This window comes from Microcebus murinus, chromosome 9 (assembly GCF_040939455.1).
Source record: "Microcebus murinus isolate Inina chromosome 9, M.murinus_Inina_mat1.0, whole genome shotgun sequence".
In the NCBI taxonomy this organism is placed as follows: Eukaryota; Metazoa; Chordata; class Mammalia; order Primates; family Cheirogaleidae; genus Microcebus; species Microcebus murinus.
In genome coordinates this window covers 31,861,884-31,887,043 of record NC_134112.1, presented here as the reverse complement: position 1 = coordinate 31,887,043, position 25,160 = coordinate 31,861,884, and the positions used below count along the sequence as shown (strand labels likewise).

The window sequence follows — 25,160 nt, the reverse complement described above, 5'->3', positions numbered from 1 at the left end:
CCCCGGACTCCTCTTCCTTCTACATTTCCTATTCTCTGTCCCTCAACACGCCTCGGAGGACCAGACCGGAGATCCCGAGCCCCTTGGCCTCTCGGAAAAGCTCTCGCTTGGCACCGCTTGCTGGTGTCTGAGCTGCCCCTCCCCACCCGCACCGGCTGGAGCGCCTGCGGGGGATGGCGCAGCACAGACTCCAGGGTTAAAAAAAAAAAAAAAGTAAAAATTTCTACTTTATTGTTTCTGTTTTTAGGGAGGGGATATTGAACTCTATAGCAGCTCCGAAGCCTCCGGTTTGCGGACAGGATTAGCATCCCACCCGCCCCGCCCGCAGGAGCGCCAAGGCGCAAGCCCGGAGCGCGGGACTTTCTAATACGCTCCGACTCGCCCCGCTAGCCCCTGACCTGGACTCCACCGAGGGCGATCGCATCCGTCTTAACTCTACGGCTGCCACTCTTCTCGGGGGTCATGGGGCTTTTACAATCCGAACCCAAGCTCCAGAGCGCCAGACATTTCGCCGTGGGGCACCCCTCCTTGCCTTTCAGCCGCACCCACCGCCAGGTACTAGAACGCCCGAGTCTGTGCGCAGCCAGGCGAGAAGGGCGCGCAGACACCCCTCTTCCCACCCCGGCTCAGCCAGTTTCCTTCTTCTCACAGCTCTCCAAGAGCTCAGTCATGAAGGAAATGTAGACGATGGCCAGGCGTAGGGTCTCGATCCGGGACAGCCTCTTCTCATAAGCAAATGTGGGCACCTTCCTCCGCAGCTGGTCGAAGGCCTCGTTGAGGTTGAACATCCGCTTCCTCTCGCGGATGTTGGCGGCCTGGCGCTGGGCGTATGTGATCACCCTTTTCCTCTTGGGGCGGCCCAGTAGGGAGGCGCCTCTCCCGCGCTCCTCTTCCTCCTCCTCTTCATCATCCCCATCGTCTACTTCGCACTCCTCTTCTTCTAGGCGCCCCTCCTCAAACCGCGCCATCCGTCTGGGTCTTCTCTCTCGGAGCGCAAGGGCTGGGTCCCCAAAGGGGACCCCAGGTACGAAGTCGCAGAGGAGGGGGTGTCTCGGGGAAGACAGGGCCAGGTCTGCGACGAAGTCCAGCACGGTGGCATCCACGCAGCTCTGCGGATAGGCGGCCATCGCTTCGGCCTGGACCTGCGTCTCATCGATTTATCCCAGGGACGGGCGAGCCAACTGATGTGTATTCTTAACAGCCTTGAATCTGATGAGGCACCATCACCGAAAGTCCAGGGGATATTAGTTATTCACAACCAATTTGATAACCGGATTAGTTGCACTGATAAGGAAGGCTCAGACAATGTCCCTCTTCTCGAAGCTGATGGAAGAAGACAAGCTTGAGCACGCATGGAAGAGTCAAAGGGACAGGCCTCCACTTCTGAGATCCTTTTCTCCGCGCCACCAGGACAGTTCCTTCTTGGCAACAACCCCCAGCTCTTACCTGCTGTGCTTTTTGTGTCTCTCCTCACCCCCGCAGCCAACTAAAGTTCTCCGGGCTCCTTATCTCATGTAGTTCTTTAATTTCGACTTGGATTTTCAAAGCGAGGATGTTTTCCACCGCGATGGCTTCTCCTTGGCTTCAGGGTAGGAGTCTTGAATCTTGCCACCATCTGCCAATGGATGTGAAACAAGTGCATGCGCTTTTAATGATGTCCTGAAGAGGGGCCCTGCCTGCTAGGGGTCGAGGGGATCTGTTTGTCCGGTATCCCAGTGCAGCGGCTGCTGAAAGGCAAGACCTTCCATTAGCTTAAGTAAGCATGGCAGGGGGGCCGAGAGCGCATTCCCCAGAGTCGCTGTTGGAACCGGCTTTCTTTTTCGTTCCAGGGCATCGCAAATAGCTCTCCTGCGACGTTACAAACCCTGACTTCGAAGGTCTGTTTGGATGCAATCAGCCTAACAATTGAGATACTTGACTTTCCTTTCCTTACCCTTTTCGCCTACTCACGTAAAACAGAGGATTTTATTTCCAGGGAAGTTATGATGGCAATAAAATGAAAAATGGAAGCTCAGAACATTTTCTAGGCTCGGGATTTACTGTATGATTTCCATCGTGGGGGACAAAGTAAATCCTCCCACCAAACAAAACCATTTCAATTTTCTTTCAAAAAGGCGATTTACCCTTGATAAGCCAGAGGGTCAAGCAGTTCACTGTCTGCGGAGTCCTCTTTGGATTTTTAGATTGCTGATTGAATATTTGTTTGTGAACAAAGAAAAAATCTTGACACTTCCATCTGGTTTATTTTCCTCACTGATTTATACTATCCTACAGTAGGATTCAAGGGCAGAAACTATATACATTATTGAATTCTATTTAAGGGTGGTTTTTAGCTATCTTTAGATCATCTTTTGAAATAAGAAATATTTTAAATTTGGTTTAACAAATGAAATCTCACTGATTTTATATTATCAGCAATCTTTTAGTAAAAAGAGTTCTTTTTTTCCCCCTTCTTCTTTGCCTATATTTACTTAATTATTCAGTACGGTGTAGAGATTTTGAGAAAGATCTGGTGGGGCAAAGCGACATGTTAGAAAATAATTTTAAAGGGATTTTAGAAGAAATAGACTGAACATGTGAGTATAGAGACATTCTGATTCAAAAGAGAACCCCGAGGACATCAGTTCCTATTAAAGGGGGTAAATTGTGGCTGTGACGGTACACTCAGTACATTGGACAGCTCCCAGAAACCGTCTATTTCTAACAGGTAATCACAATTCCTTTCCTTCTTCCTAGCCGCCCATTGTGTAATCAAAGCAGTATAACCTTGAATCCTTCTTCTTTTAACCCATTTGTATTTGGATTCTCCCTCAACCTTTTCTCCTTTAATATGTTTTCTCCTCTTTTGCTTGTCTTTACTCTTCATTCTCCAATATATATTGTGATAACTCAGGCAGAGAAGAATTGAACTTTGTGTTCCTGAAACATGGTAATGAAAATGAGATATTTGGTTATGATTACTTATTTTATTTTTACTAAACTTATTGCAAAAGGAGCACTGAAAAATAAACAATACTAGGAATGCCAACAGTGGCTAAAGAGCCAGTAAATGGGAGAGTTGATTTTTGTTTTGCCAAGCCAGTAACATGCTTTCTAACTCCTGTTTAACTTAATGTGTTATTAAATACTTGGGCAAATTTCATAGTGGATTTTAAAATTATGTGAAATGTTTCTCAATGACTTTTTTTTCCTTTTAAATCTATATGCAAGTTAATTAAATACCTCAGTCATTGTGAGAATTCAGTTCCACAACAAAATATGTTAGGACACTTAATGAAGGAAAATGTGATTTATATTCAAATTTAAAATGTCATAAAATGAGGGTCAGAAACTCCCATGTGACTCCAAAGAAACAATTTTATCAGACTAAAGTACATGATTTTAGCCAAGGTAATGAGTATTTCAACAATTATATCACAAAGAAAACTGTAGCAAAATTAAGGGAACCATCACCCAGGATTGGGTTGAAATACTAGTATTAAAATATTAGGACTTTTAAAAAAAGTCTTAATAGGTATACCTGCAGTAATAATTTAAAAATAATTTTTTTCATCAAAAATTCCAGGATAAACACTTGTTTATACTGCAGTAATTTCAATTTGTCTTATAAGATTCTAATCATGCTGAAAAAATTAGAACAAGAAATGTTAAAATTTAAGTTGCAATAGTGCTTACTTTTTATTTATGATTATAATTAGTTACAAAATAATTATAAGTATTTCATTATAATTATAATTAATTGTTTTTCTCTCTAGTATTGAAATAGTCACTTTATTCTTAAAAGGCTTTTGTGGATATTTGGTTCCATAATAAATATATATAGCGAACATAGTAAATTTATAAAGAACTAAGTAATTTAAAACAGTTCATCTTATTGGAAGGAACCATTATTTTCATTTCTAGAAAGTTAAGAGAAAAACATTTTTTAAAAACTCAACTAAGGATTAAAGGAAACTAAATTCAACCTTGATTCCTTTGGATTCTAGCCCTATAATTTATAATAATTCAGTGACCTATATGGAGATTTTTTGTAAATAATTTGATAAATTCTCCACACATTTTGCTTAAGGTGTTTCAAGAAATAATCAGGAAATAAAAAGTCAGTTTTGCTTATTTGATTATCTACTTTATTTCTATTGGCCATCCCCATTAAAGCATTAAATATTTTGTGTATACTATTATCTCGTTTCAGAATCAAAGCAAGGAATACAAAATGACCAAGAAAAACTGGAGCAGCAATTCTCAAAAAGCCTGAAGGTTGGGATTAACAGTAGTAAGGAGATAAAAGTAGATAAAAAGGTATCCAGGGAGTAAAGCAAATACCTAACTTTCTCAAATTTTTGAAACCCTACTTTTCCCTCTCCTTTTCATGCCCATTCTCTTATTTTTATGAAAACATTATGCACTTTTAGGGCATATGATGAAAATATGACAAAGGTGTATGTTTGTCATGATTGCAGGGAGAAAGGCATCTACCATGGGGAAAGGATTTATGTCTATTCAATTTCAAATTATGTATATCTGCAGCCATGGCTGATATTGGAGGTAGAAGAATATATATCCATCTCTTTTATTTTTCCATTTCATATTTTAGGTAAACTTTTTTGAAGTTTACTTAAATCCTTAAAGTTCACAAATCATATATGTGCATCTTAATGAATTTTCATAAAGTGAACATATCCAGGAAACCAGTGCCAAAATCAAAAAAGTAGAATGCTTTATTAAAGTTGGAGATATTGTAAATACAGACAAATTTTGAGTGTATAGCTTGAGAATATCTTACAAAATGAACATACCTATGTAACCAGCACTCAAATCAAGAAACAGAACATTACAAGCATCATATTATTAGAAGACTAGAAGCCCTCACCTCCACAACCTTGTGCCCATATCCAGACACAAACCATTCCCCAAAATATCACTATCTGACTTCTGAGATTGATTTTGTCAATTTTGAACATTATATAAAATCTTGGCTTTTATTTTAAGATGGAATGGAGTATGCAAATGCTTCTGAAGCAATTGAATCTGTAGCTTCTGTCTTTGAAATTACACTGAGGTATTACAGAGAGTAACCAGAAGAAGCTTTGCACAGGAGGATGCATAACAGGTTAAAGTTACCACTGCAGAGACTGAAGGCTTATTTCTAATCCCTGATGACACATACCAAGTCTGCTGATCTGTTCTTTCAAACATTAGTATTACCAGCCTCTGGGTGAATTACATTTGACTAAGAATAAGGAATGAAAAGGTAAAGTTCCTGGTGAGAGCAGGTTTCTATGTTGTGCGGTGCTTTTCATTGTAAAGATTAACTAATCTTATTTAATGTTGTCTAATTTAATGAAATAGGCAGCTGCTTCAAGAGGCTTATCCTTTCCACCTGTAACACCTTGTTTTTGCCATTGATAATCTTAGCAGAGACTACTTATTGTTCCCAAGTATCTACTTATTCTTTTTGCGTTTTGGTAAGAGACCCATCCACACATATTTTATTTTAATATTTATTGTTTATTTTGAGACTGAGTCCCACTTTGTTGTCCAGGCTAGAGTGAGTGCCGTGGCATCAACCTAGCTCACAGCAACCTCAAATTCCTGGGCTCAAGCAATCCTACTGCCTCAGCCTCCCGAGTGGCTGGGACTACAGGCATGCACCACCATGCCCAGCTAATTTTTTCTATATATATTAGTTGGCCAATTAATTTATTTCTATTTATAGTAGAGACGGGGTGTTGCTCTTGCTCAGGCTGATTTCGAACTCCTGGCCTTGAGTAATCCACCCGCCTAGGCCTCCCAGAGAGCTAGGATTACAGGTGTGAGCCACCATGCCCGGGCCACACGTATTTTAGACAGGCGTATTTCTGTCTCACTACCATCATGCTAAAGGGATATAAGCAGAAGTGACATGTGCAACTTCAAGTTGGTCTCTTGGAAAGGAAAGAGTCTACCCTCTGTGTTGTCTTTTGCTGCCTTCCCACTGCCTGGAATGTGGGAGTGTTGGTGGTGAGCTAGAATTAGCCATGTAGACATGTACATCACCCTATGGCAGGATTTGGGAGATTTTTCTGTAAAGGCCCAGATAGTACATAATTTAGGTTTTGCAGTTTATATGGTCTCTTTCACAACCACTCAACTCTGCCAGTGTAGTAGTGTGAAATCAGCCATAAACAATATGTAAATGAATGTGTGTAGCTGTTTAGAACTTTATTTTAAAAAGTGGGCGGAAGGTAGAGTTTGGTTCTCATGCTGGTGGCTGCTGACACTGCCATAGAGGATGCCAGAGCAACAGGTAACTGGGACTTAAGATACTCTTGTGGAGCAGAGTTGTAGCTCTCAAATCCAGATTAATGTATAGGTGAGAAACAGAACAATTCCAGTGTATCACAGATCTCTTGTTACAAGTAACGTGGTTTCTGCTGGCATCCTAAAAGCTAGATGATTGGAAAGATTAAACAGATAGATATGCTTCTTTATATCTATTTTTAAAGTATCATTCATAAAAACTACTTAAAATCAATTATTTTGTTTTCACATAAGTTTTTTTTTTTCCTTTTCATATGAAGTAATTCCATGTCAGTTAGCCTTTAGGAGAAATATATGTTCCAAATTTTCAATTATATTAGTTCTTGCATTAGTTGTTTGAACCCTCTCCAAATTTTTTACTTCTTTTTGAAAATGTGGAAAATTAGAGAGGTGTGAAGGAAAAATATCCCCAAGGATGCTATAAACTACTAGCTTCAAATAATTTCCTTTTATTCTCATTTCATATACTATATTTTTGCACATTATTTTAATAATGACTTTTCTTTGTAATAAATGTTACATGTTTTATATTCATTTTTAAATGTATAAGTTCTTTGTATATGTAGAGATTAAATACTGTATGTGTAATTTTTCAATTTAATAATTTTTCAAAAGTTTTTGCTATTATATTATTTATTTATGATTTGGGGAAAGTATTGGTATTAAGTTGAAATAAATAAAACTGCCAACATCAAATGATTTTTAACCTAAAAAGGGAGCAATTTCATTTGGTTCAACCTAATATATTCAGACACTCTACTTAATGAGAAAGAAAAATTTAAAAATACTATAATTAATATTATACATTAAAATACTACTTGAATTAATATGTAGCAGATTGGAGTAATAAGTTATCCTATTGTACATGAAACTTATTGCACAATAAATTTAACAATATATTAGGCAATTTTTTAAACCCTTTTTATGGAATGCTTTTGATGTACCCGATCCTTGTGGCATTAATCTAGGAGTTTGGTATAAATCAGTGAACAAATAGGAAACGCAATAAAAAATTCTTTATTGTGTTGTGGTTGGTGAGTGCTATGGAATAAATGGTTCAGTATAAGGGGGATCAGGAAAGCTGGAAGTTGGGGGGAAATTGCTGCTTTAAATAGGGTTACCAAGTAGAAGTGTGATATTTGAATACAAACTTGAAGGCAGTAGGGAGTTTGTTAAGTGCATATCGGGTGAGAAGTTTCCAAACAGAGAGAACTGACATTTCAAAGAAGATAAAGTGGAAGGATGCCTGGGATATTGAAGGAACATCACAGAGGCGACTATGACAGAAAATAAGTGAGGGAAGAAAAGGGCATATGTGGTAAGATCAGTGTGGTAATAAGGGGAAGGGCTATACCTTGAAGGTCCTTTTCAGCCATTTAAGGATCTTGGCTTTTCTTTTTAGATGGAATCCACTGGAAACTTTTCTTTAGACAGAGTCCTTACTCTGTCACCCAGGCTGGAGTGTAGTGATGCAATCCTAGCTCACTGCAGCTTAGGACACCTGGGTTCAAGCCATCCTTCTGCCTAAGCCTCCCAAGGACCACAGGCACATGCCACCATGCCTGGCTAATTTTTAAATTTGTTGTAGAGTTGGAGTCTCACTATGTTGCTCAGGCCGGTCTCAAACTCCTGGCCTCAAGTGATCCTCTTGCCTCAGCCTGCCAAAGGGCTGGGATTACAAGTGTGAGCCACTGTGGCTGGCTTCCACTGGAAACTTTTGAAGATTTACTTCAGTTTAAAAGAATTCCTTTGGCTGATTGTTGAGAATAAATTCTATGGGAGCCAAGAGGGACATAGAGAAACCTGTTGATGGGCTATTACAGTAGTCCAGGTTGGTGGTGGTTGTAGTGATGTAAAGTGATTATGTTCTGGATATAGTTTGAAGGAAAAAAAATCAACAAAAGTTGTTGATGGATTGTATGTGGAGTATGAAGAAAAGGAGGAAGTCAAGGATGATCCCAAGATTTTGGCCTGAACATCTGGAAAGAAAGATTTATGGTAAATTGACATGAGAAAGCCCCAGAAAGAGGAGATTTGGGGACTGGTTCACCCCCCACATAGCTGGCAATGAGGATTTCATCCTAGGTGGTAGGTGGGACACAGATAGTTCCTGGCACACAGTGGTGGTACATTTGTAAAAGTTTCCCTGAGGGTGACTAGAGAGGATGTTCCAGTAGAGGGGACTATTCTGGGTAGTGTAATAATTCAGGCTTTTGAAAAATATGGGGGATAGAAGGAACAATGGAATTGATTGGCTGTTAGTAAGTTGCAATGATGTCCTAGTGAAGAATAACGAAAAGTTGCAAGCAGTTAACAAATGATTAAAAAGGCCAGAGGTTCTTATCTCCTGTAGTGAGAGAGCATAAGAGGCTGGAAACCAAATTTAGGACTTAGTAGTTTAAGTTGTTGAGTTTCAACAATGATTGCATGATCTGCCAAGACAGTAAAAGTCCTGTTAAATTATAAGCTATGGATGCCAGATGAGCATTTTGGAGTCTTGTGTTCAGGGACCAGCAGACAAGAAGAGGAATTACCATTGTATGATAAACAGAAGGAAGTAGTAGGAAACTATATGGAACTCAGATGATCCACATTAATGCCTCTTAACACTTCCCTGCCCAATTATGGCTGAGGAAGATATGGTTACTCTGGACTCAGACTCCTCAGAAAAGAGAGTTTGAGCTACATCACTAGGAAATCTTCCAAGACCAGCAGAAATGATGGTTGAGATGGATCAAATTTAGAATGTACAGTGTAAAAGGAAGACAAGAAGTACCAGTTTCAACCTCAAGAATTGCAGTGATGGGGTTGTAGTTGGTTCCTCCAATCTCTTTCTTCTAAATTTTTGCTCAGAAAAAGAGACCAACTGGAACCTTGAAGGGGCTGACATTTAATGCATTTATGGAGAGGTGAATCATGGCAAAAAGAGTGAACTGTGGTATTTACGGAGGTGCATTGCTTAGATCTCTCTTCTAGAAGGAAATTTTTCAGCTGGGAAGAGTGCAGTTAGCTGACAGCTTTTAGCTGCAGCAGTTGTAGAATCCATTGCAACTTCCAAGCAGAGGACATGCTTTACCCAGGCAGTCTATAGCCAGTGACTGAGCATGGTAATGGGACTAAGGCCTGCCCATTTTTGCTTAATGTGTGACTCCTCTAGCAGAAAAGCTTTGTGCTGTAACTCCTTGTTGTACTGACTGAGACATTGCTGCATCTGCATAAAATCTAATGCTCTCTGTTCACAGTTTTGCTTCCTTGCCTCTTTTCTTTCACAGGTGCTATATCTTTATCACAGTCTGAAGCTTTTCTTGCCCAATTCTTCTCTCTCCTTCTTTATATTTCATAGGCATTATGCCCTCCCCCATTGACCTCTTTCATTCCTAACTGATCTCAGCATGAGGGCAGTATTTTATCTTTTTAATTCTCAGGGGAGTCCCCAGTGCCTTGAACAAGATCTTCCAAATTTTAGGCATTAAATAAGTGGATTTTGAAAGTTGTATCCTGAATTACACATGATAATTATCTCTCTTCTTGTTAGGCTGTAAACTCCCTCAGAAATGGTATAATAATGACGATGATGGTAATAGCAATAATAGTTATTGAACACTTAGTATGTGTTAAGTGCAATACCTGTATTATCTCATATAATACTAACCACAATTCTATGTCCCTATGCAGAAGGTTCCATCATTTCCTCATTTTTCAACTGAGACTCCAAATGATTGAGTTCTCATTATATAAATGCTCATGTGAGGATTCAGTTATATGTCAGAACTCAGGGATTGGATATATGCTCAGGGGTTTGATGTAGGCAGTTCGCACTGCTTCCCGCTACCACAGATCACATCTTTCTGATATCAGCACCTAGCATAGAGCCTAGCACAATAATTCTTCAATCATTTTAAAGTTTCTTCTATGAAATTTACATCTTTAATTTTATTTGAATTTTTTTTTTTTTTGAGACAGAGTCTCACTCTCTTGCCCCGGCTAGAGTGCCATGACATCAGCCTAGCTCACAGCAACCTCAAACTCCTGGGCTCAGGCTATCTTCCTACCTCAGCCTCCCAAGTAGCTGGGACTACAGGCATGCGCCACCATGCCCGGCTAATTTTTTTTTTTTTTTTGTAAAGACAGGGTCTCACTCTTGCTCAGGCTGGTCTCGAACTCCGGAGCCCAAACATCTGCCCACATCGGCCTCCCAGAGTGCTAGAATTACAGGTGTGAGCCACCGTGCCCAGTCATATTTGAAATTATTTATTTATTTTTTATTTCAGAATATTATGGGGGTACAATCATTAAGGTTACATACATTGCCCTTGTCTCCCCTCCTGCCTTGGGGCAGAACTTCAAACGTGTCCATCCCCGAGACGTTGTGCATCACACTCACTATGTATGTATATACCCATCCCCTCCCCCCCTCCTCCCTGCCCCACACCCGACAAATTTTTGTTTTTCTTTTTTTCTTAACATTTTGGTTACATTTTATATCTTTGCCTCTCCCTAGGAAGGGTTAGAGGTATGCACTTTCCCGCCACAATGTTCACCCCATCCCACAGATGTGGGACTACCTCTCCAACCTCCGAATTCCTGGTGAACACCACCACCCTTTGAGCACTATAGTGTTAATCAGTTAGTACCAATTTGATGGCGAGTACATGTGGAGCCCATTATTCTGTTCTTGTGTCACCTCACTTTGGATAATGGGCTTCAGCTCAATCCAGGATAATATAAACGATGCTAGCTCACTATCGTTTCTTAGGATTGAGTAATATTCCATTGTAAACATATACCAAATTTTAATAATCCACTCATGAATTGATGGACACTTGGGTTGTTTCCACATCCTTACTATAGTGAATTGTGCTGCCATAAACATTTGGGTGCAGATGTCTTTATAATAAAATGTCTTATGCTCTTTTGGGTAGATGCCTAATCATGCTATTGCTGGGTCGAATGGTATTTCATATTTGAAATTTTTTATCATCTTGTTTTTCTTCAGTGAAAAGTGTTGCATTGGGTTTCCTAGATATTTTCACCAAATAACTTTCTTTAAGTAATGATACCAAGGGTATCATTTAGATTTATTCCTGTCCTATATTATCTCTTCTAAATGGAAGTGATTTACTTAAGCTTAAAAATGCTGTCTGTATCAGAACTAACAACTTTGAAATGGAAGGCTCCTTAACCATTTTCTTGCTTTTTGACTCACCAAACCTTGGGTGAGGTTTTCTGGTTGTCCTGCCACTGTCTTTAGCCTCTTTGTGGCTTCTCATAGCTATCATTTGAGGATTACAGAGTCTCCATTTGGTTAGTATCATGGGTGGAGAAAACCATTATCATGGTGGAAGCCATTACTGACTATCTCTGTGGGTCCTGAAAAATGATGACCTTCAGTAGCACCCTCACAAGTGTTGCTCTATGCCAAGAGAAAATTCTAGTATTAAAAACAATTTTCCTCTCACTCTATCAATCATCTTATTGGGATATCTCTTGTTACTGTCTTCCTAGAGAACAGACTTAAAAGACCTCTTTCAATACATTCCCCTAGGATTGCATGCAGTGTTCAAATTCAGTTTTGAGCTTATCCTTCTTGCTTTTAGAGCCACACTGTCTCACCCACACAACATTAACTTAAAGATTCTTTAAAAGCAAGGTGCCCAGGGAGTATTGATCTAGTGGCTGGATCAATAAAACTATCTGAAATCTTCTAATTCATTTTATACCACATATGAAGGCAGTCCCAGTCTTTCTCTTTATCTCCCTAAGCTTCAAAATACAGTGTGTTACTTCAACCTGCATTCATGATTGTGTACCGTAGATCTGATCTGTTATTCTCCTCCATGGCTAGCTGACTTTGAAGTGGCTCTTGGGATCATTATAACAGATCGGTTATCTTCAGTAGGAGTTTCCACCTGATGCTGTTCTTCACAGAATTCTACCCTGATGCGTGATGCTTGTCATAGGCTAGTTGATATCTCTCTCTCTCCCTCTCCCTCTCCCTGCTTCTCTCATGTACTTACTATGTGATAAGTGCTCTCTTCGCCTCTCAGAATGCATCAAGAACTATATGATCAATTTCTTTTAGTCCATTATGAGTTAAAGTTATGCAATGGTAGACATATCGGAGATGGCATAGGTTATTAAATACTAAACTTTAAGATTCTAGAGAAAAAGATAGTCAGGGGGGATTTTAAAATTTCTGACCAGTTATCCATACTTTATAGGTAAAATGAGACTTGCAAGATTTCTTTTGTTCTAACTCTAGCTCAGTATCTGGTGATGTTGACCTTACTTGAATATCAGATTTGAACCTGATGTCCCAGGGAAAGCAAAGGCTGTGTAGGATGTAAGCAAAAGCTGTGGAGGGTGTAAGCTAGTTCAGTATTGTCCTTGGAATTAGTAAATTAACAGCATTGAAAAGCAACACAGTATTGTTGGCCATTGTCAATTTGTTTTTTCTCATCTGAGAAGAAACATCCCAAACACACACATACTAGTATAATGGAGTGGTCTCTGGGGCCTCAGAATTTTGTGGGTTTCATACTATCGCTTTTCTCTTTACCTATTTTTCTCTCCTCCTCTTCTCAAGATTTTTTGCCTCTTAGATCTCATTATAATCTCTCTTTCCACTAGGCCATGGTCTCTATAATATTAAAAACAATTTTAAAAAGCTAGAGCACTTACTGTGTATTAGTCATTGTGCATGTGCTGTTTCTTTACCCTTGATTCTGCCTTCTCCTCAACCGTTATACACATCCAATGCAGACCAAGACTTTTTCTCGCATTTTAATGATCAGTTTCATTCTTTATTATGAATATTCGGAGGAAATAATTATTTTTTTCCAATAAAATATGGCCATGGTTATACATTAATTAAAGCTTTGGTGATTAGTTTTATTACCATAGTAAAATATTGGTCTGGAATGTTCCATTGCAAGGTTCTTTAAGAAGGGTTTTGATGAATATTGGTGTGATTATAGAATGATGTTTTATATAAGACATATACAATGGTACAGCATTACATTATCATAATCATATTATCTTTAGGATCTTTATTTAGAGTTATGAAGAATTAAAGTTCATATTATGACACTCTAGTCCTGAAGAAATCAACCAAGATATATTTTGTGATGACAGTGATGGAGAGAATGCTAGTCTTTAGAAAGGGCACAAGGCCTCTCTCTAGTCCCCCTCCTACTTCATTCCCAAGGAGGAGAAATAATTTCAGTGAAGATTCTAGAACATTTTATTGGATCATAGTCCTAGTGGGTAGAGCTTGAAAAAGTGGAGCTTCTGCCCACTTGCTGTTTTTTTTTTTTTTCTTATTGCTATTTATTCCATTATATGAAAATAATGAGGGGTCTGGAGTCTTCACATGTCAACCTGCCCTCTGTTTTCATTTTCCTCCTTTCTGGCTCTCTGGGTCTTTTTTCCTATGGAACTGGGCAAGCCTTAATGAACACAGTTTAGAAAAACACAAAGCACATCTTTGAACTTAAGGCAATGGTTCCCATTTGAGTTGTAGACAACGTATCTCAGAATCAGCAGCTAGCTACATGGCAGATTCCTGGACCTAATCCAAAGATATAGAATCAAAATATCTAATAGTATAGAGGTTGCCCTATTCAGGAGATTGTTACATATGCTAAAGTTTGAGATAATTTTATCAGTGATTCTCAATCCTGGGCGTATATTAGAATTTCCTATAAATTGAAAACTATTGATAGTGGGGCCACATTCCAGAAAAATTAAATCAGCGTTTAAGCTGAATTTCCAAGTAATCCTAATATGCAGTTAGAGTTCAAATCCCTGGGTTAGGAAAACAGTTTTACCTGACCAGTGAAATATTACTTTTAATTTGCTTTGCTTTCTTTCTGACCTATGGTACATAGTACAATCAAAGCAATTCCCTAGGATTTTTTTATACACCCCATTCTCTAATCTGTTACCTTACTTTTCCTCCCCACCCCCCTGAAACTGGCAATCCCTGCTTTAGGGCAATCCCTGTTATTGGTGAGAATGTGAGAGACCTCTTATGTATCTGCCTGACCAACCCACTTTCCATATAACAAGTAGAGTAAATACTCATGAAGGGGCTGGGCGCTGTGGCTCACGCCTGTAATCCTAGCTCTTGGGAGGCCGAGGCGGGCGGATTGCTCAAGGTCAGGAGTTCAAAACCAGCCTGAGCAAGAGCGAGACCCCGTCTCTACTATAAATAGAAAGAAATTAATTGGCCAACTGATATATATTTAAAAAATTAGCCGGGCATGGTGGCGCATGCCTGTAGTCCCAGCTACTCGGGAGGCTGAGGCAGAAGGATCACTCAAGCCCAGGAGTTTGAGGTTGCTGTGAGCTAGGCTGACGCCACGGCATTCACTCTAGCCTGGACAACAAAGTGAGACTCTGTCTCAAAAAAAAAAAAAATAAAAAAAATAAAAATAAAATACTCATGAAGGCTTTGGGGGGAAAAGGCCAAAGGTAACTAGTGCCCCTGACAGATGTGGAGGTTTCCACATTATGTCATCGTAGAGTGAGGTTGGTCATAGTGGCGGTGGCAGCAGCAGCAGCAATAGCAGCAGCATGGGGCTTCTGAATGAGGAACCCTTGAAGGAATGTTTGGCAAGAGATTTTAGAATGGTTAAATTCCCCCAAGCCTTTGCATATGCTGGTCCCTGTCCTGTGTTACCTTATCTGATCAGATTGCATCTTACACGCTTTTTGAAGACTCAGCTCAGCATTCCCCCCGCCTCCTGATTAACCCAGATATCCTCCTTTTTGCCCCTAATGTGCTTGTCTAATAGAATGCCAAATCGTATTAAAACTGTGAATGTGTTAGTGCCCTGGAATAAATACAAGCTTTTTGAAGTCAGCATCGGGGCCTTATTTATCTTTGAGTTTTTAGCCTCTAGCTTGCTTGTGTGGAGTAAGCATAGAATACATGTTTTAAAAAGAGAGTGATATTACAAACATGGCCTTATGAATGACATCACAGACATTCACCTTACTGGGCCATTTTGTAGACTATGTCTCAGACAGTTGTATTGCAAGAACGTACCATACATTTGCCATAAGGGAAGCCTGATGTGACTATGGTCCGGAATAAGTTTTGATGAGGTTTAGAGTGTGTGCACCAATGATAGCCAGTTTTTAAGCCTGGTGCTCTCTACTGAAATGTAAGCTCCTTAAAGGCTGGAATGATCTTACTCACTTTTGTATCTTCAGCAAAGTTCCAGGCATGTTAGAAGCACCCACTAACTAAAACTAGCACTGCCCCATCAAAGGCTGGCTGGGAAATGGCTCTTCATGGCGCTCCAAATTGAAGGAGACCTCATGGTTTGTCTGTCTTCTCCCCTCACATAAGCCACCATCACTGTAGAACTCAGGATATAAGTGTGCGTATCTGAGTGTGTGAGTGTGTGAGAGAGTTACAAATTGGCTTTCCCAGCTTGGGATATGCACCTGCCAGAAAATGATGAGCCCAGCTCCCAAACTGATAAGGGATCTTATTCCATTTATCCAAGAGTAAACCTTTCCCACCTTCCCTTTATCAAAAAGTCCCAAAACAATAAATGTTGGTGTGGATGAGGAGAGATAGGAGCACTCATACATTGCTGGTGGGACTGCAAACTAGTACAACCTCTATGGAAGGTAATATGGAGATAAGTCAAAGAGCCACATGTAGAACTACTATTTGATCTAGAATCACATTACTGGTTATCTACTCAAAGGGGAAAAAAAAGACATTCTATTAAAAAGGCATCTGCACTAGAATGTTTATAGCAGTACAATTCACAATTGCAAAGTTGTGGAAACAACCCAAGTGCCTATCAATACATGAGTGGATTAATAAAATGTGGTATATATATACTATAGAGTACTATTCAGCCATAAGAAACATGGTGATATAGCACCTTATATTTTCCTGGATAGAGCTGGAACCCATTCTACTAAGTGAAGTATCACAAGAATGGAAAAATAAGCACCATATGTACTCACCAGCAAATTAGTTTCACTGATCAATGCCTAAGTGCACATATAGGAACAACATTTATCGGGCGTTGGGCTGATGGGAGGGGGGAGGAGGGGATGGGTATATACATACATAATGAGTGAAATGTGTACCCTCTGGGGGATAGACACGCTTGAAACTCTGACTGGGGGGGTTAGAGGGGGCAAGGGCAATATATATAACCTAAACATTTATACCCCTATAATATGCTGAAATAAAAAAATTAAAAACAATAAAGAATCACTGAGACGTTTGATGAATGTGATTTCTAGTGGCTTGAGAGTGGATCTGGGTTCTTGAGGTATAGACCTGGGGATCCCCCAAACCTTAAAAGTTGTCATTATCAGCTTGGAGTACTGGCCCATAATCCAATTATGCATTTCTTGAATTGTCTCCCAGTTTTGCACCATCTGCAATTCGGTGATATTTCTTTGTATCTCATTGTTACTTAATGTAAGTAGAATTATGTGGAATCCAGTTTGTAACTGAGTTGGTTCTGGTAACTCTGGAAAAGGCTTTCATGTAATAATTTCAAATAAATTTTTGTAGTGGATCACACATACTGAGAACACTTTTAAAAATGTCTTGATTACATTTATTATCAGTATGTAACCTAATGCAATTCTCATCTTAAACTCTGGTGAAATTTAATGTGAATCTATTATTTTAGAAGCTTGGAAACCTTCTGTCTGTGGTGAACAATTAAATGTAGGACCAATGGTTTTAGTAAATAGACTAAAAAATATGAAAACCACATAATCCATGTAGTTATATAACACTAAACAAACTTTCTGAAACATATTTTTAGGGCTATATTCAGTTCAAAATACATGAAATCAGCAGTTTTCCCATGGCTTATTTTTTTGATGGCTTAATATTCTGGTCCTTGTATGACTGAAATTATGGTTGGAGTGTACTGGAATTTACACTGTAGTAAATTGCTGTTCAATGAGCATTGTTTTTGATTAATTTGATTAAAATATACAATTTAATCTTTCTAATGTTAGATTATTTGGTTATCATGTAGTAAAATATCTAAGCATTAATAGTTATATTCTTAAGTAATGTAGAGTAAAATTAAGATTTTTTTGTACTAAGAAGTAGCAATAGATATATTTCACATCAAACATGAAATTAATATTATCATAACCTTGCTCACATAGACAGTATTAGGCCTTATCTTAATACTCAGTAATGAGATTCTGTCTTTCTACAGTGTGGTGGGGCAGTTCTTAATAGTCTATAATGATTAGCCATTTTTCTAAGGAGTATTAGAAATTTTTAAGAAGTTAATTATTTATATTTGAGAAACATTGCTACCTAAATTTAAATTATAAGGTTAAATTATGGTTTGACTTGATGATCTAGCTTATGCTCATTTATGCTATTTGAAATCTTGACTAGCAGTTTGTTAGGAATAAACATATGAGTTGTTTTTTTCAGATATTAATATTCGGATAATGGCTTAATTGTACAAATTGGTATTATCTTTAATATCACATTGGCCTTTGCCAAACATATCTGTTTTGTACAAAAAATAGCTTGCCAGTTTGTTTTTTTAAGTCATATATACCTCTTCCTATCTATTCTTTTCTACAGTTGTGGTTTGGGATTTAAACTGCCTTTCAGTGGGACTCTAACCTGTCACGTAGATTTCCAGATTTTCTCCAACAAAATCTTTGAGTCATAGTAGGAAGAATCATATTTCTATACCATACTGAATTTCCAATTCAAACATTTCATCTGTCTTTTGAAACTTGAAGTGATTTTCAATTCTTAATTTCATGTATTAATAAATATAATTAATTTTTATCATTGATTTCAAGGTTTTCAATCACTTACTCTCTCCATACCTTCTCTAGTTATTTGCTCTATAGCAGCACTGTCTAACTGAAAAATAATGCAAGTCCCATATGTAATTCAATTTTTTCTATATGTAAACCCTCTAAGAAGAAGTCTTATCAGAAGATGACAGAAATCACACAGTAATTTAAAGAGAGAAGTTTAATATAAAGAATTACTAAGCTAAGCTAAGAGAGAAACTATGAAGATGTAAAGAGAACTGATAAAGATATCCTAAAGCTGGGAGAGAATAGTCAAGGAAGGATAACCTTGGAGCGGGGGCACCTCTTAAAACTGAGGTTCACATCCCTTGAAAAAAGTATGATTTCAGCTTTCTGGACATCAGGGAAGTTTGTCAGGTGGCATGAGCCAGAGAGGGCCCCCAGTCACTGAATGGCAAGGAACAATCTTTGGGGGTGCAGTTACAGGTGAGCTGTGGCTAGTAGGCAGGGACTTGGGGCACAGCTGTGGGTATGTGGCCTGGAGCACGTGGTGTCTGTATTAGAGGTGTTATGGGAAGGTGATGGGGTGGGGGCTGTATAATCGCTGAGGGACTGTTGGGGCAGAGTACCACTGAATGTCCTCAAACACCCACACTGCTGTGTTGCAGGAGCGAGATAAAACCAAAAGCTCAGCAGTCTGAAACAGGAAGAGGACTCCTCTGCATCCTGCAGTGTCCCTCCAACACCCTGGACTGACAAAGCTTGAAATCTTGTTTTCTGTAAAGGAGAAATGCTTGAAGAATCCAGTCCTCTATCACAAAGCAGGTACTGAAGGGTGACTTTGGAGCTCAGAGACAATAAATTGATGACTGTCACATTGCCACATTATAAAAAGTAAAAAGACTCAGGTAACAATAATTTTAATAATGTATTACATTGGATGCAATATAACAGAATATCATTTCAAAATTTAGTCAATATAAAAATTATTAATGAGATATTTTACATTTGTCTTAGTATGAAATATTCAAAATCCAATGTATATTTAAAACTTACAATACATCTTAATTTGAACACTGGAATTGTATTGCACACATTTGATCTATATTAAAGTTTTATAAAATTTACAATTGAAAAAGTAGATTCATATGCCTAAATTGTTTGAAACATACTTAACATTTTTCCAATAACTTAATTGAGAATGCCAAATCATTTTAGTTAACATTGATATACATATTGATAAAACTGATTCATCTATTAGAGGAATTGACAGGTCTTTGAAACAAATATATTAACTTTGAACTTGTATCTGTCATTTACCTTGTATGGAAGATGGTTGATTAAATGCTGGTAGTATGTACCTCTGCCACAGAGGAACCAGAATGGTAAGCAGATACTCTCATTTTGAATGAATCATCTAGGAGAGAGCGCTAGGTTTCATAAGGGAAGGGTGGGAAACACCAAAAGCAAGTAAGAAGAGGATTCGAGGCAGTTTGCTCAGGTAGAGTCTGGCTGGGAGCTGGGAGAAGCTTCTGGACACAGAGAAATGGTAAGAGAGAAACCTCTAGGGCTCCTGGTACAAATCCCACCATGCACTCCTGGTACAAATCCCACACCCTGCTGTGTATTTCTATGAGACACAGACAAGAGTGAACTTCACTCCCCACAACTTCTGGCCCATTCTGCGTTTCCTGGGAGGCACCTTGCCCTCTCTTGTCATAGGCCCACAGCATCATTTTGAGTTTAATGCTGAGCTGCACCATACCCTTGAGCCAGTAGCAGGCTGATTTGGCTGCAGCTGCCTTTAGGCTGAGGAGGAAGAGGGGAGAACATGCGCTCCTCCACACCTCTAGGACAATTCCCACTACCCTGCTGCAGGCTGCTGTGGAACTGGGGCATAAGCAGTCTATACTCCCTATAGCTTTCTACCCATACTGCTCTACCTGAGAGGGGTCCCACCCTCCTGGGTGGCAGGCCCACAGTGCAGCCACCACAGTCCATACCAGGGAATTCTGCTGGTCAGCCCATTAAGCCAGCATCTGAAGGCAGTACCCCCAGGGAGCCTAAGCACAAGTATGTAGACCTAGGCTCATCTCCCCAAGTACTCAAGTATGACACCTAGTGCTCTGGAAATTTCCTAGCCCAATCTATCACTGTTGACACCCGATTACTCCTGCTGTGATTTGAAGTTGGATTGAACCAACCTACTGATGCCACCACAGGAGTCACCCACCTGCACATGCTACCAGGGGGCCAGGGGACTGGCCTGCCCAACTCAATGAAGCTATCAGCAATGACAATAGAGACTACTTGTGTTTTAGTGGATTGCTTCACCATTGCTGCTGCCAGAACCCACATCACACCAGGTACCCAGGGGCCTGAGAATTTGCACATACCTGGCCCACCACTCTCACTACTAGCATCCAAGCAAGCCACTTGGAGGCCCAAGAATCCACCTTCCAGACCTACTAACATTGGCGTCTGTGATCTGAGGCCTAAGATCAGGCATAGTTAGCCTACTGCTGCTGACACTGTGTCCCCAAAAGTGCTTGACTGGTGTCCTAGTCCCCAGCAAGATGTCATCATTGGCTCAACTAATAACTATACCCTAAGCCACCAAAGAAATCACAGAGAGCGCTGACCTTGTGCATTGCTGAAGAAATCATATAGAGATCACACTACTGTGGGCACCCAAAATCATAACCAAACACCCTAGTCAACCAACAACATATATAAATCTTTAGGAAAAAAATACTTTCTTATAAAAGCAATTTGAAAAAAATTGTAAAATCTACCATTATGCCAGATCTACAGCTATCAACATAAGGGTATAGGAAACATGAAAAAGCAAGGAAATTTGACACCACAAAAACCCACAATTGTCCAGTAACAGATCATAATAAAAAAGAAATCCTTAAAATGCCAGAAAAAGAAATTAAAATATTAACTCTAAAGAAGCTCAATGAGATGCAATAGAAATTTGAAAACCAATACAAAGAAATCAGAAAATCAATTTAGGATACACGTGAAAATTTAGCCAAAGAGATAGCTATGTTTTAAAAGAATTAAAAAGAAATTCTGTAACTGAAAAAATTATTGAAGGAAATACAAAATACATTCAAAAGCTTCAGTAATAGAATAGATGAAGCAGAAAAAAAGAAATTTAGAACTTTAAGACAGGTCTTTTGAAATAATACAGTAAGATAAAAATAAGTAAAAATAATAAAAAAGAGAATGAAGAAAGCCTTTTTGACATTTGGAACTACATAAGCCAAACAAATTTAGTGAAGTTTCAATTTTAATATTTTAATTGTCATACCTCTTTAGCTAGTTCATGAGCAAGCTTTTTCTGACCTTGGAGCTTCAAATTTAGCTCATTCATATGACATGGAATACGGATTAAAATTCAATAAGAAGCCCATCAGATTTTAAATAAATTATATTAGTTTGAATTATATTAACAGAGTAATTTTATAATGAAGAGGTGTATCTAGATCTGCAACCACCTATAGACATGAACAGAAGAGATTATTTAGCTGTAAGCAAAGGCTGGAAAACAGAGCCACGTGCTATGGTAAGTAACCATCTCTCAGGCAACTGAATTGACTTTAATAAAGAAATTACAGACATTTATTTGCCTTTACAATAGATTTGTGACTACTATGAGCCTTCCTTTCTTCCTCCTCCGCTGTTTTTGAGCTAGAGCATCTACTGACGTTTTCTTGTCCCCTTTTTGCCATTGTATGGGGATGCATAGGGAACAGATAACTTGTTTCCTAAATTGAGAGCCATTATCAAGGAACCACATCCAAAGAACCGTGACTGAGATTTCTCATCTGTAAGTGGACCTGAAAATAGATAAAATTCTCAACTTTTATTTGTTGTAGTAATGAAATGAGGCCTTTGAAGGTCTTGGAATGGGTGAAATTATTTTGTACATGGAGGGATGTGAATTTTTGCAGCCAGAAGCTTGACTGTGGTAGTTAGTCTCCAAAGATGGCCACAAATAATTCTTCTCTTCCCTATATATACATGTCACTCTTCCCATTAAGAGGAGAAGCTTATGTCCTTTCTCCTTAAAGCTGGGTTGGGGCATAACTTCAATGACCAATTCAATGTGGAGGAAGTTCTAGAATGTTCTAGAATTTCCAAGCCCAGGAATATAAAAGGCATGAGAGCTTCTGCTTCTTACTTCATAGAATCCAGCTTCAATGCTATGAATAAGCCTGTGCTGCCACATGGAAGACCCAATTAGAGGATAATTGAAGCTCAGCTAAATTCCCAGGAGATAGTTAATGCCAATTTGTTTATTAAGTGTTATTAAGTGGGTGATTCAGTGCTGCAATAAATAATTCTGACCCTAGTTAAGCCACCCTAGCTGATGCTCTGTGAAGCAGAGACAAGTTGTCTCCTTCGAGGTCTGCCCAAATTACAAACTGAGGAGTAAACAATTTGTTTTGTTTTCAATTCACTAAACGTTGGTGAAATTTTTAATACAAAGCCAAAATAGTATATAGTATTTTTATTTATACACTTTCAGACACATGTTTATCCATGTATATTAATATCTATTTCTATACCCACATCTGTCTATTTCTATGTTAATATGTAAACCCATACCTATCTATGTATATATGAATATGGTAGACACAGAGAGGCACATCCAGGATTCCCCTTGAAGGAGATTTTGCTGCCCAACTCCAGGGAATATGATCTGCAGAGAGTCTCTAGCTGGTGGATCCTTTAGAGTCTGCCACAGTGCAAAGGCCCATTTTACCTAAGGTTCTGCAGTTCCTGCAGCAGCAAAATTCTGGTGACTGAGCAAGTAAGGCTGGTTATTCTAGTCCAATGTGGGACATTCTGATGGCCAATAGTCTCCCCAGAGCTCCCTGCCAGCTTGGTCTCGGCTTTGTTGGACCTGTACTCCTGTGACTTCTTCCTCTGCCTAACCCTACTTTCTTTCTCTTTCCTTAATAGATGTTAGTCCATAAAAAACATTTTATACCCCAAACACTGCCTCAACATCTGCTTCCATAGAACTCAACCTTCAATGCTATCTATATTTCTATGTCTACCAAATTTATTTAAAAACATTGATTAGATGCACACCAAATGTATGATTGCATCATAGCTATATATTTTTTTGAGGATATAAGAGGGGAGATGGGAATGGGGGGAACATATGGAATTTTGCTTTAGATTTAGATTGTAGTTTACAAATCTGAAATAAGCATGAGAAACTTAATATTTGGTAGATACACATGGATTTTGGCTACATTATCATTTGTATTTTTCTTTGTCTTTGGTTGATTTTACAAACATCTATTGTGATATAGATCCAATTATTTCTTAGTTTTATTTTACTTAGCATTATTATTTTAAGATATATGTGTGCTATTCTTTTTATATCCATTCAATATTTTTCTTATTGCTGCATAGTATTTTATAATGTGCATATACACATTTTGTTAATATCTATCTCCTTTCACAGTGGTAGACTCACAAATCTCCAACTTCTCATCTTTACAAATAATCCTCATATAACTTTCTTGTGGACGGAGTCATAAATTTTATTCAGCATGAAACAGGCCTGTAAATGCTATATTTTAGATATCTTACATTTATATATGTAACTTTAAAGACTCACATCCTTTGTTTCTCCCTGGGAATTTAAATTAAAGGCCATAGGAAGAAACCTTTTAATCTCAAATTAAGGTGCCACTGATTTTCCCACAGACTTACTAATGAAGTGAATCAAGCCATTATGGCATGGTTTAAATTCTGTGTGAATATTGAGGGTTGTTTAAATAGTCATTAAAGAATACTTATAGAAAGGAAAATTCCCCTGTGGAAGTGTATGAAAATTGTTGCTATCATTATAAAGTCATTTGAAAGTAGCATACTATTTGCTATGCAGTCTGTCATAATGTCTTACTTTAAAAAGAATAATTTAAGTACTATGAAAGAATTACCATTTCTGCCCTGTAATTATGAATCTTGGCATCTTTGACAATTCACCTGGGCTGAGTTGAAGTAATGATTCATAAATAATACCATCTATCAAATTTTTAGTCTAGCGGCTAAGTGGCTAACATAAATAACAAGTTTACTTGGACACTGTTCAACATTATGTACTAGTAGTAGGCTAATTAAAATTAAAATTTCATATGGAATATAAACTACTTTCTTCTTATGAACAATGGTTAAGCATATTGAATCAAACTACTTTTTTACTTTTCTTCTTTTAGAAAGTTGGAAATTGAACAATTGCTTTTCAAAATAAAATTGGAGGTGAAGTGTTTATTTCCAGCAAAGAGCTTCATATGGTAGCTCAAAGGTGGCCACAAATTATGACACTCTTCCCTTTGAAATGCGGGTCTATGCCCCACTACTTGAATCTGTGTGAACTTGGGATTTCTTTAATAAACAATATGATAATGTGACTTTGTATCTATTTCTAAGCCTTCCTTTTTAAAAGTAGCAGTTTTTAATTCTAATCTCTTGGAACGCTCATTCTGAGCACAGCCAGTTTCCGTGTAAGAGGTCTACCTATGCTGGTAAGGCTATGTTATGAAGAAATCCAGGCCAATCACATAGAGAGCCACTTGGAGAGAGAGAGAGAGAGATCTAGTCAATCCCTTGCTGTTCCAACCATTTGAGCACAGACATGTGGGTGAAGAAGCCTTTAGATGACCAAAGCCCTAGCCATTATCTGACTGTAATCAAATGACAGATCCCAAACAAGAACCAGTCAGATGAACTCAGTCAACCCACAGAGCAATGTGAAATAATAAATTGTTTTATGCCATTAAATTTTGGGGAGATCAATATGCAGCTTTTGATAACAGGAACTCTTGATCTCCAAATTGTTGCTCAGGATTATAAGATGTTATGATAATTATGCTAAAATAAAATGTGTCAGTGTAGTCATGTGCTATTTTTTCACTAACATAGTTTATTTTTATTTGTGATAACTGGGAATAAAAGCAGGAGGAAATTGGAGACCAAGTGTGGTTTCTGAATGTTTAAGGATTGAACTGAGTTTGAAACTTATTACTGTAGTGATCTCT

The 25,160-nt window shown here is 38.5% G+C and overlaps 1 protein-coding gene across 1 annotated transcript; it reads right to left on the bottom strand.

The window, feature by feature from the left end:
• Nucleotides 1-531: 531 nt before the first annotated feature.
• On the bottom strand, nucleotides 532-1,177 carry FERD3L (Fer3 like bHLH transcription factor). The gene has a single exon (XM_012780988.2). The coding sequence runs from the start codon at nucleotides 1,125-1,127 to the stop codon at nucleotides 627-629; it is 501 nt and encodes a 166-aa protein (XP_012636442.2). The 5' UTR covers nucleotides 1,128-1,177; the 3' UTR covers nucleotides 532-626.
• Nucleotides 1,178-25,160: the final 23,983 nt, after the last annotated feature.

Coding starts and splice junctions, on each gene's coding strand:
- FERD3L (XM_012780988.2), bottom strand. CDS start 1,127: ATGGCCGCCTATCCGCAGAGCTGCGTGGATGCCACCGTGCTGGACTTC.